At 41.3% G+C, this 13,093-nt stretch overlaps 1 protein-coding gene across 1 annotated transcript; it reads left to right on the forward strand.

Moving 5' to 3' along the window:
• The first annotated feature begins 893 nt into the window (after positions 1–893).
• Positions 894–13,093, forward strand: LOC139961731 (arylsulfatase B-like). The gene is made up of 8 exons (XM_071961165.1): positions 894–1,174; positions 1,417–1,603; positions 1,949–2,157; positions 3,273–3,498; positions 4,927–5,185; positions 5,445–5,522; positions 9,790–9,896; positions 11,515–13,093. Exons 1-8 carry the CDS (start codon positions 902–904, stop codon positions 11,805–11,807), a joined length of 1,632 nt encoding a protein of 543 aa, XP_071817266.1. The 5' UTR covers positions 894–901; the 3' UTR covers positions 11,808–13,093.

A 13,093-nucleotide genomic window follows, 5' to 3' on the forward strand; every position in this document is an offset into this window, starting at 1 on the left:
AGTAACATGGTTGTAACAACAACATGACTAGCAGCTTTGCACCCAGGCTTAGCACCATGTATGTCATCTGTCTGAAACTCCTATGAAATATATATTTATGTCAAAAACACTTAAAATATCATGAGCGGCATTGCTAACCAAACATTTAATAATATAATTAACATTTAGTATTATATTGCTTGTTAACACAACATACTGCAAAGTATGAAAAATAATACACTGGAACGGGCATGGGGTGCAGATCCTGTCGGGGACAGCGGGACGCAGGCCGAGCACCTTCACGAGTCAGTTCAGGGGGGGGGGGGGTTATATTGTTCGCCTCAATTAAAAACATAAATATCGGACAGACTAAGCCCGAGAATTCCCGAACATAAAGTTACGTCTAGTTGCAAAATTTGCCACCAGATTGCATCTAGGGGACCCTTAATTAATCAAAAAATTATAAGTGTTGTGCGCCCCCCTCTTTGCCCCCAAGATTGTAATGTCTGGCGACGCCACTGTTCTGTATACTGACCAATGGACACTGATGTTATGTCTAGTGGTTCGAAAGCAGCTTAGGGTAAGTCGTAATTGCCTCTCGCTCTATATACGTGAGCCTCAGTACTGGTAGGCGCGGATTGGCCTACCAGTATTCCCGCTCGGAATGGGTGTACCCATGGGTCCGAGACGTCACAGAAGCCGCCTGGATTAGGTGCCGAAGACTCCGGCTTCTTCTTGGTTCCTAGTGCCGCTAATTGGATCACTGGGTCGGTAACATGTTCTGTCCCAGTCCGCCCCTGCCGCGGCGTTATATTTACATAAACCTTTGATGATGTTGCTGCATGGCTTCAATTTCTTATACATATAATTATAACACTTCACTGTCTATGTTACCATTTCTTCCTACGTATAGAGTCTGTATATGAAAGGCAATATGAATCTCCCGCTTATATTGGTGGTCACTGTGAGCCTGGCGCCCTTAGTACAATCCACCAACCCACGACCACACGTAATTATTATGCTGGCCGATGATCTTGCTTTCGGTGACGTCAGTTACCATAGCAACGAGACGAACGGAGCGATAGAGACACCTAACATAGATGCACTGGCCGATGCTGGGATCAAATTTGAAAACTATTACGTACAACCAACATGTACACCAACCAGGAGTCAACTCATGACGGCAAGATATCAGGTAAAAATGTTGGTTTTCTAGTCGGTGACGATAACCGGATATTTGTTTAAGAAAGAGGAACCCATGGAAGAGTATTTTCACATAAGTAAAGGCGGGTGCCTAGCGTCCCCCTCCCCTCTCCCCAACCTTTCCCCCAACACCGCATGCTCCACATATATGTATTACAAAAATTAAATTGTATAACAATTTTCCGCCTTGGAGCGTTATACAGTATTATTTTCTTGACTTGCCTCTCTTCACAGATTCATACCGGTTTAATGCACGGTGTCATACAGCCTCCACAACCATCATGCATTCCTCTAGACGAGAAACTCCTACCCGAATATATGAAGGATTACGGTTACTCGACGCACATGGTTGGCAAATGGCATCTCGGAATGTACAAGCCGGCCTGCCGTCCAACTAACCGCGGTTTCGATTCTCATTATGGTATCTATCGATGATAATTACACATTATCATAAATATTTTCCAACATAATGGCAGGTTTTAAAACTCGCGAAGTCATCGAAATGACCCTTTCTTCTAAATAATAAGAGATGCATGTAGTTACTACTGATACTAGACTTCTCCTGAGTGTAAAACGACTTTCTAACAGTTCATTTCAAAAGTTAAGACATTTTATTAGTTGACACACCTCCTAGGAGCAATTTAATTCAGATTAAGGGCGTTTCGATGCAAAATGGTGCTAAACTTTGCGATTTTTGAAGTAACTTTATGTTCAAAAGTTTAAACTGAAGGAGAAGTTAATGATTGTCTTGGATATATTTTTTTAGGGATTCTCCTCGGTGCTGGTGGTTATTACTCACACACGTCCTCTTACTACATGAAAGCGGAAGACGTCACTTTTACAGGGAAGGATTATCGGTATACATACAGTGGTGTGACGGATGACGAGATTCAAGAAGAGTATGATCAAAATTACACGACCACATTGTACATTGACAGAGCCAAAGAAATCATTGACACCTACTCAGGGACATCTGTAAGTATAGCTAGGCCTAAATGGCGAGAGGAAGGTCAGAGGTCAATTGGGAGCCCGGGAAAATACGAAGGGGCCCGGCAGATATGAGAGAAAGAAATATGTGCTAATTTTCATAATATAGCCTATACTTTGTGTGAAATAGTGAAGAGTGTAAGACGGGGATCGATTCGGTGGCATGAAGTTTGGCCCGGAATGACCTGACTCTCGGCGTGTCTTTGGCGGTAGTTGGCCTTATGTAGGAGCGATGATGCCTAAAGAGAGGGTGGACTGAGGGGAGTGGCGGGGGTAAGAGGGATTCGTACACCAGTGGACAATAGGATCCTGATTGATCGTTACGTAATGGTATCTATTAAATTGTCCTTTGCAATGGGTACAATCTAAAGGAACCAGCGCAACTCAGAGATGGGAAGGTGAGGGAAGAGAAAGAGAGGCTTGCCGGGAGAGGGACCTTATGCCAAGGACATGCATCTTCATATGGCTTATTCTACTATACGGTTCAATGGTCCCATAGTTTGGAATTCGCTCGACCCTAAAGTTGCTTTTTTTATGTCATGTTTGTTGAGTTTTAGGAATAAATTAAAGATGTATTTACTTCGAACAAGATAGGATATAACTTCTTAAGTTTCGTACTCTCAGTCTTTACTTTCTCATCCGTTTCTATCCCCCCCCCCCCCCTCTCTCTCTCTCTCTCTCTCTTCCTTCGCTATACCATTTGCCTTCTATTTGTCATGATAATTTCATGTGTTTGTTTCTCTTGTAAAGTGGCCTGACCTCGAAAAGATATTCCTCTCTCAGGTCTCCCCCATGTACAATCATGTTTGTAACACTTGTGATATTTTGATAGTTATGTTATGTCATGTTTGTAATATTGAATGTGGAATAAGAAAGAAAGAAAGAAATAAAGAAAGAAGAAAAGAAACGAAGACCAAGACCCTCCTTCCGATATCACTTTCATATTCACTTTAGGCTGTTTAGGTTTGGACTAAGAACATGATGGAAAGACAAAACGCATCGTTTTCTCCATTTTATCATTCGATTGCATTTATTCTGGAATGAATCATTTTGAATTGGAAATAACGTGCCATGATCTTATCGAACATTTTTTATTTTGTCAGAATTCCGACATCTCACCTCTGTTCCTTTACGTCGCTTTCCAAACTCCTCACAAGCCAATAGAAGTTCCAAATTCGTTCGTACAACCATATAACGGCGGTCCTTTGACTGGAACAAGAAAACAGTACGCAGGATTGGTCGGTTCTCTCGACTACGCCGTTGGGGAGATTGTCCAGAAATTGAAAGATGTTGGTATTTATGACGAATCGATCATCATATTTTCGACAGGTATACTTGCCAGAGTAATTTGTTAATTTTGAGGAACCTGGCAAAGAGAGAATAAACAAATTACCGACGGGAACGAGATCATTGACGAAGATCTGATTTTTACCCTGGTTAAGGGATTGGTGTGTGTAGGGGGCCCGGGAGGGGAGGGGGAGGGGAAGGGGTGGTCGCCCATACGGAGTAACATAATTATGCATGGTACATATTTAGAGACTTTGTGAGATGGGTCATTCAGGAGAATTCTCCGAGGGCCTGTACGAGATCCTGTCACGGTCACATGATTACGAAGTCCGGGACATTATGACCAAGGGCGGCGGAAGCACTTTTAATCTGGGGGGGGGGGGCACCGATATCAAAGGGCACTTTGCAGAAATTCGATTGGACTGATGTAGCCTGATATTTAGTACCCTTTATAACTCTTATTGTATTATCTTATTTGCGTATACACATCACTCCATCAACGCCTCCCCCCCCCCCCCCTCAAGGAAAATATGCATACTAGCACTGCAATATCCAATGTGCAAATTGGGAAACAAGGAACAAGTTTCTATTGAGACAAATGAGGTGAAATCATGCTAGTTGCTAATGTAGGAATCTTCCGAATCAGAGTTTATTTCTTGTTAATATCTTAACAAATTGTTTCCATTCGAAATACTTTGAGTTTGACCCACATAAATTCATTAAAAGTCAGGGGCGTAGCCAGGATTTGCAAAGTTGTATGCACGACTATCTAAGCGGAGCGCCACCATCGGTTGGCGCAGAGCGTACAAGAAAATTTTTGGTTTTACAAACCCCTCAGATGGCCGGAAACGGCCCTTCCCGAGTGTTCATTCTGGTTCCCTGGCCTCTTGCTAACTTGAGACACCTCAATTTTTATGTAGAAAAAGGGCACATTTTTAACCCTGAGGAAAAGTGGGGGGGCACGTGCCCCCTGTGCCCCCCCGGTTCCGCCGCCCTTGATTATGACATAGAGCCCGCTTGAAATGTAGGCGTAATATATTTCACAGGAAAGATTCACGGAGTAGGAGAATCGTCCGAAACTATGTGGTGGTGGGCGGGGGGGGGGGCAAAGTGGCTACATGGGCCTGTCTTTGTGTGTGCGTGGGTCTATTCAAACCAGGACTTACAACTCGGTTCTCGGCTTACAAAACTGGCCTCAAATATCTTATCCGTGCATAATATTACTGTTTTGACTAACCTGTGCAAGCACATTTTCTGGAAGCATGATAGAATGAGAACATGAGGTTTTCATTTCAACTTAACTTAAAAGATTAGTTATGTACGTAGTACATTCACTTTGACAACAGTGGCTGTGATTCCTTTGACACTCCTCCACATACCCCTCCCCTCTTAAGGTCAGGAGTAGCCGAAACTATGATGGGTAGCCATGAGTAGGCCTAATTCTGAATTCTTGGAATTTCACATCTACAGATAACGGTGGAGCAGATCAACCATCTTCTAACTGGCCACTGAGAGGAGCAAAGCACACCTTATGGGAGGGAGGAATTCGTGGGGTTGGGTTCGTAACTAGTCCCAACTTCATCCCTAATTGTAACGTCGGCTCGGTAAAACATGACCTTGTACACGTCAGTGATTGGCTGCCAACAATAGTAGAGGGTGCTCTGCAAGAAACTGTCACACCTCCTACCAACAAATCACTGGACGGTGTGAATGTGTGGAATTATATCTCGTAAGTTACCGTATAAAACTGCCTCCTGATTGGCTAAGAATTAATGTCAGCATTAAATCGAATATATGTCGGCATAAATTCCCGAATTTTGTCCATTGTGGCCAACCATAGCCGTCACTCAATCTTATGACGGAATTGACATTGCTATAAATTCTAGTTGAAAACATGCCAGTGGCGAAGAAAGCTATCAAACCGTGTCACGTGTTTGGGAGGGACAGAAAACAGGTGGGATTTGATTTCTCTCTTTATTTTGTGGCAGGAAGTGCAAGGTGAAACGAACATTGAGGCGTGAATTGCTTCACAACATAGATCCATTCTACCTCCAAGGTCGCATCAAGGACAGCAGGGGCGGATCCAGGGGGGGGGCCGACCCGGCCCTGGCCCCCCTTTTTGGAAATCAGTTGCGTTTTTTTTTTATGTGGGAGTACTTCAAATTCCTAATAGGCAACTTGGTGAAAGAAAAGCCTAATATTTATCCAGCTGCTCTTCCCTGAAACGCGATCGTTTTTATTCCAAATTTGAAACTAAGGCAATTATCAGGCCTACGCGACATCACGTATTAATTAGATACGGCTCAGTACTATAGTGCTGACTATTACTGTCAGGAAAAATCAATGCACAGTTAGCAAGTATACAGTGGCGGCGGAACCAGGGGGGCTTGGGGGGGCTCAGCCCCCCCAATGAAAAAGTTGAGGGGGCAAATGCATGATAAGCCCCCCCCCCCCAATATTTACCAAGGCTCCGAAACGTGCATTTGTCCATTTTTCAATGCATACTTGTCGATCTGTCTGATGCACACGTATACTATATAGGTGTAATAATTTTAGTAATTGCTGGGGGACCCTCGGCCCGTCCCCTGGCTATAGACCACATTGTCACCCCAACCGCGTCTTCACGCCCCGTGAAAAGTGGAAGCAGTGAGTGTGAGTACCGGTAAGCGTAACACAACTTCGTCTTAGGCCAATGACTTGCCTCATTTCAGCCAGTTCTCCAACATCCCCTTACTTAGTGGCGGAGCGTCCATATATACAGTCAGGGGCGGATGCCCCCCCCCCCCCTGACGGACTCAAATGGACTGCTGGCGACCTTTTCAGCTTTTCACTACTTTTTACTTATTCGCGATTATTGACTATTTTATTGCGCTCTCATATACCTATTGACATTTGTCATATTCTGTTGGTGTAATTTTCCGACAAAATGGCGACGACACCTATTTATTCTCCGTTTATCTGCAAATTAGCAAGGCCCGAAAAGGGTCATTTCCTGCAATCTAGGGAGTATCTTTACTCAAAAATTTTCTGTACGCTCCGCGCCAACCTGTGGTGGCGCTCCGCTTAGATAGTGTCGAAAGCGCCCCTACAGACCATTCTTGACCCCGCTGACCAATACCCCTAGCTCCACCACTGCCCTTACTACACTCAAAGACGTCTTTGCGAGTACACTACGAGTAATAGCTACTCTCTTAAAACACCATCGAATATACAAATTACAATATTTTATACAGACTTTTACGTGCAATCTGAGAAATTGCAGGCTTGAGACCCATATTTTAGGGCTAGGTATTTGCAGCATAAAACACTCGGGAAGTGCCGTTTCCGGCCATCTGGGGGTTTGAAAAAACCCAAAATTTTCTTGTACGCTCCGCGCCAACCGATGGTGGCGCTCCGCTTAGATAGTCTCCACACATTAGCCCCCCAATAATTTTTCCGTTCCGCCGCGTCTGCAAGTATATCATAATTATCTGAATGAAAGGGGGGGTGTAGGCGGTTTTACACTATCTAACGCAACGTAGTCGCCAAGAACCTGAAGTATTTTTAATTAAGGGAGGGCCCGAGGAACATGAACTTATAGCATGCTCCTCGTGGTGAAACATAATTGCACCTATTACGTGAATTGAGTGTACTGTTAATAGTAGGAGAGACTAGTGTAGGTTCTTATGACCAACTAGACCGGTTTCTGCTCTCAAAATTTTTAGGAGGAGCTTCATCAGTAGTAGCCTTTGAATATGTTATATTCGGCCTGGGCGTCTCGTTCTCAAAATGCATCTATTTTGGGTGCACGAGTTTTTATGGACTCATAGTGCAGCTATAAGAGCATCTAAAAGAGCTTCGTGTGAACCTTGAGAGTCAGCTGATTCTTCGTTAGTATGAAACCTTGAGCTAACAAGTAAATCTTTGAGATTTTGGGCTCTTTTGTAGGCTAGAATCTTTTTTCTTTTGGAAACAGTTTGGATAATCGGCGCTTGCAGGGGCGTACCGAGCGGGGGGGGGGGGGTGGGTCGCTGTCGGCAAATTTTGGGTCTGTCGGCAAAAGGAGAAAAGGTGAAGAGAGCGGAAGGGGAAGAAAGAAGGAAAGCTGAATAGAGAAAAGGAGAACGGGAGCTTCTTTCTCGGTTATTTCGATTTTCCAGTTCTTCATCTGATAAACTCATTCACCAATCCAATCACCCGACGACTGCAAGTTAAAAACCTCTCGGCAAATAACTGATAATATCACGGCCGTCAGTATAGCTACTGTAGCCAGGCTCAGCTAGACGAGTGCCAGAATCGCCGGCAACTCAGTGAAAGAAATGGAATTAAAGGCTTCCGTTTAGGCCGCAGCCCGTGAGTCGTGCTATCGTGTGACGTGTTGTTATTATCCTCTGTTCAGAATGACGTCATCGCAGATGTCATTCGTTCTCCGTGGAAAACTTAAGGACACGGCTCACGAATTGTACACAATTTTTAACGTTTCTCGCTTGTATATCAATGAATGTTGTTATTTCTCATTACCGGAAAGTTTTCTGAACATTTTCATCACGAAGTTTCACTATTTCAACGATCGGTGAAAGAGAAAACACAGTTCGATAATTGGTCACAATTAATTCTTCTTCTGCCGACTGCCATAAAAATAATATCGAAATGGAAATTCTACGGTGCCAAATTTGACTTAAAATATGCACCAGATTGCATCTAGGGACGTTTCAAAACTAAAAATTTTCCAAAGGGGAGGGGGACACCCCCTCCTCTTAGACCCCTCCCCCAATTCAGTCACATCTTCCAGATCCGTCGGCAAATCAATTCCTCCACACCCCCTCCCCCCAACAACAACAAACTTCGCTACACCCCTGTCCGCGTGTTGCGAGATTAAGTGCCAATGTTTCAAAAGTTCATTTTTCAAATGCGTGGTTTTGATATGGGGTGTATAGGTAAGCTTGAACACCATTGGTGGTTCCTTTTGTTTAGGTTTGGTAGTGAGGTATTGCCCACGGTTTTCAAATTTTATGCCTTTCGTGGCTGAGGCAATTTCCTCTTTCTTGTAGTTACGGAGTAACAGTTTCTCTGTGAACGCATTCTTTTTCTGTAAGAAATCAGTCTCATTGTTGCATAGACGTGCGTATCGTAAGACTTCCCCTTTAATGAAGCCTTTAAAAGTGGCAAGTGGGTGTGCAGAGTTTCTGTCGAGGTATTGGAAGGTTTCCGTGGGTTTGGTGTAGACTTTGGTGTCTAATAACCTATTGGTTTCAAACCTTGGACCTTTGAAGATTTTGAAATCTAGGTATGTTACCTCGGTGTGTAATATTTCTACAGTAAACTTTAAGAAGCGGTGAATTTCATTCAACCTGTTTACTAGTTGTTCAAGTTCCTGAGGTGAACCGTCGTAAAGCAATATAATTTCATCTCCATAGCGGAGCCATTTTAAGATTTTATTATCTGTCGGTAAAATCTGGTTTTCCAGTCTATGAATGACGATATCACAGATTTCCGGAGAGGCTTGGCTACCCATGGCGCAACCGATCTTTTGTAGATAGAATTGGTTATTGAACTCGAAACAGTTTCTTGTTAAAATAAGTTCAATTAGTTTGCGCATGGATATGGAAGATATTTTATTTATTCCATATTCGCTTGTTTCCGCCTTTTCATAGACTTCTTGACATATATCTAATGCCTCCTCTTGGGAGTATTGGTATACATGGCGACGACATCGAGTGTAGCAAGTACTACTGATTTTGGTAACGGGTGGCTTCCACAATTTTCAGAATGTGATTTGTGTCTTTCACATAGGTGCTTTGTTTTAATACAATAGGAAGCAAGAAATAGTCCACAAATTCCGATATTTTTTCGGTCGGTGATCCGTTTCCGCTTATTATCGGGCCCTCCCTTAAAAATACTTCAGGTTCTTGGCGACTACGTTGCGTTAGATAGTGTAAAACCGCCTACACCCCCCTTTCATTAATAAGTATATCATAATTATCTCATTGAATATATCTTGTTTTATGTTTTTTCTTGGGGTGAATCTGGTGTCATGATTTTGGCGCAAAAGAAAAAACGAATCGACGCAATAATAGTGTATCCATTGTACATGCACTGTTGAGCGTTGTTAAATATGTGTCTATCGAGAAAAAACATGTGCACAAAAAATCGTGTCTGCAACGTTTCTGGTTTTTCTAGTTTTTGGCGAAATGTTTCACCATTTTGCATCTAAGCACTCACAATTAACCCAAAATTTCCATGGGGGAGGGGGACAACCCCTCCCCCTAGACCCCTCCCCCAGGACGCAGATCACTAAAGTGCTACCATCGGGATGTCGGCCCCCCCCTTTCTCAAAATCCTGGATCCGCCCCTGGACAGTGATTATGTTAATGGTGTGCTGCAGACCCCAGCGACCTTTGACACGAGTATCCACGCTGCTCTTCGGGTTGGTGATATGAAGATTATGACTGGAGAACAAGGTATAAACATATATATTATAATAAATATATTCGTATTTGCTCAGGTTGATATATAGTTTAACAAAATTGGTGAAGATGTTTTGCATATGTCGGTCAAAATCATAATCCGAATACCTATATTTGTTTTAGCAAAGATTTAAAGTTTTCAATTTTGATGATATTTTTAAATGTATCTGGCAACAGCAGAATCGTGGCAGTTGAGTTAAAAATGTTTTTGTAGTCCTTATATTACCGAAATCATTTTATCCACACAGGAAATATAATAGTTGTACTAAACCAAAAATGCATTTTGACCAAATTCGTAATACAGCGAATACTGACATTTTATAATAGAAAACATTAGAAATGTATCAAGTTTAAAGGAGAACTCAACACTACAGTCAATACGATATGTACTAAACATTTCATTCAAATGTAACTTTCTTTTCTTCATGGGTATATACATGATTGAAATGTTATAAAGGGGAAAAATCAACTTTCTTGCATCAATCATTCTGCTTTTGCCAGATGCATTTCACAAAATATTACCAGATTTAAGTTTTTTAATATCTGGATACGATGTAAAATAATATGTACTTTTGACCTTAGGGTGCAGAAAATTCTCAATAAATATGCTAGACAATAAGCTTTAGCCACCCGCGAAGATAATTTGGTCTACTGAATAGTAAAAAAGAACTGGTTATTACTTTTTTTTGCTAAATTTCCTCGTCCATGCAGCGTTATGATCGATAACCCAAGGCTTGAGGCAATTAAAATTTTAGTCGTGTATATTTAATTTCACGAAGTCTTCCATAGAACCATTTAAAAACGTACAATTATCATTGGTAATTGTCTATTTCTTATTTTTTTTCATTTAAGCCTAAGTTTAAATAATTTGTATCTCAAGTTCTCAACTACAAGCTACAAATTAAACATGTAAAAGTTAAGGGCAATCTGGAAACATTCTTTTTTTTTGCCTACACGCTGAATATCTATATTTTCTTGAATAGTACTTTTTGATTGCACTGACACTTTACATACAGTTTTTTAGCAATATGACTTAGGTTTGGTCAAATGTTTGTGAAACTCGTTGCATATTTCTAGCTATGTCTATTTGTCTTTTCATGGTAGACATACAAATTAATGCTTTTTTTTAAAGGAAGATTTGTGACTTGTTTAACTGCCCATGCCCTCCCCTTCTCTACACATACGTATGAATATATAAATAAAATAAGGGATAGAAATATAAAAGTAATAATAAACTGCTTATCTATTGGAAAAAATATAAAATATATAGAAGGTTAAATATATGGAAGTTAGCATTACGTTTAAATCCTTTGTAGAATGAGCTTCCTCAATGGCGAACTTCTTCCGCCGTACGAAAGAAAAACTTTATCAAGAAAATAATGGAGAAATACGCAGAGGGTATTAAGAAATGAATTTACTATGTTAATGAGTGCAATTCGCATTTGCAAAATAACCTTGGATCGAAACGTAAGGCTCTCTAACTTTTATAGCAATTATATAAACAAGCTAGCATAAACAAACAAACACGCTTCTTTTGCATGCTAATGAAACCAATGCAGGTGTACTGATATATGTTCATAATGAACATCTTATATCGCTTCTCTATACGTAGGTTCAATGGATAGGACACCCCCTCCCGAGAGTGGTCTCGCAACCCCAGTGGAGACTTTGAACCAAACGCAGTCGGTTCGATTATTTAACATAGCAGATGATCCGTACGAAGAAACCGATCTATCGACGACTGCGGATCCAGCCCTCTTTCAGAGTATGCTTGATAAACTGGCAGATTATTGGGAGAGTAGCGATAGAGTTGCCATCCTGTACCCTCAGTACGAAACAGAGGCTGACCCCGAGACAGACGGTTACTGGAGACCCTGGCGAAATGACGATGAATCGTTGATATAGTCTGTAGCCTTAAAAGGCGGGAACAAGACTAAACAAGAACAAGACTAAACAAGAAAAGGAAAAGAATAAAACACATAACTCTGATAATTGCATTTCAAGCTTGCAAATACGCAGTATCATAGTGCTCGTGGAGTGCTTGCAGTATTATATAATTATTATTATAAATATGAACCCATCATTGTGGTGGTCTTCATCATTATCAGAACTGATGCCATTGTTCATTTCAAAATCATAGCTAAAGGTGTATGACTCTACAATTGAAAACAATTTAGTTAATTAAGGGTGACCAAAGATTGTTAATAATGAAGTACTCAATGTTTGTCAGTCCAATGACTATCTAGCCTGGCTTTTAATCTTTCAATAGATTGTACAAGTGCTGACAACACGCTCAGGCAGTAGATATCAAGGATCAATAACACACTGATAAAGGAGGGGACAGTACTAGCAGTAGAAACACAACCAAAACATTGGAAAGGAAAGGAAAGCTGCACTCAAAGACACACACAATATTTTGCATGGTTTCATGACTGGTCTATGGAAGTACAAAGGCGAGACCGCGACCATGGCCTTTTTTTTGGAACGCCAAATGGATATACACTGTAATGCTAGTCTTGAAAAAGACACATGTCGAATTAAATTAGCATACAAGTCATTTTCTCGTAGTGATCTCGTAGTGATCTCGAAGTGATCTGCAAATGACCAAACAATAGTATTGTATCAATGTAGCGTTGATCTAAGCAGCTCTCCAATCGCCATCATCTTTAAATAACAATGATCAGCAGTGCTCTAGTTACAATTGCATACAATATGCGTTGCCGTAGCGCTTCAATCTTAGTCCCTGGCTAGTACCCAATATCTTTATATAATTATGGTCAACAGTGCTCTGCAAACCATCATAAAGTACCAAACAATAGATTTGTGAGTTTGCAAGGGTGCATGGCAATCTCAGCCACTCGCTAATATCCAATATCTTTATGTAATGATAGTCAGTTAATTGTGCTCTGTGAACATCATTACATTAATCTTGTTCAGTGCAATTGCACATTGTTTTAGCCACACGCCAATCCCCAGTACCTTTAGTATTAACGATCAGCCCTGCTCTGCAAGTAGCATATACAATAGACGTGTTGTGTTACCATGGCCTGCTGTCTTAGCCACTCCCTTATATCTTTCAAATTATGGTCAGCCATATTTGAGCAGAGAAATTTTGCATATTCAGCGAGAAGTTCCAACGAAGGTCAAATGAGTTCTTTCCTTTTCTATTACTTCATAAATAAATTCAAACT

This window comes from Apostichopus japonicus, chromosome 20 (assembly GCF_037975245.1).
Source record: "Apostichopus japonicus isolate 1M-3 chromosome 20, ASM3797524v1, whole genome shotgun sequence".
Taxonomy (NCBI): domain Eukaryota; kingdom Metazoa; phylum Echinodermata; class Holothuroidea; order Aspidochirotida; family Stichopodidae; genus Apostichopus; species Apostichopus japonicus.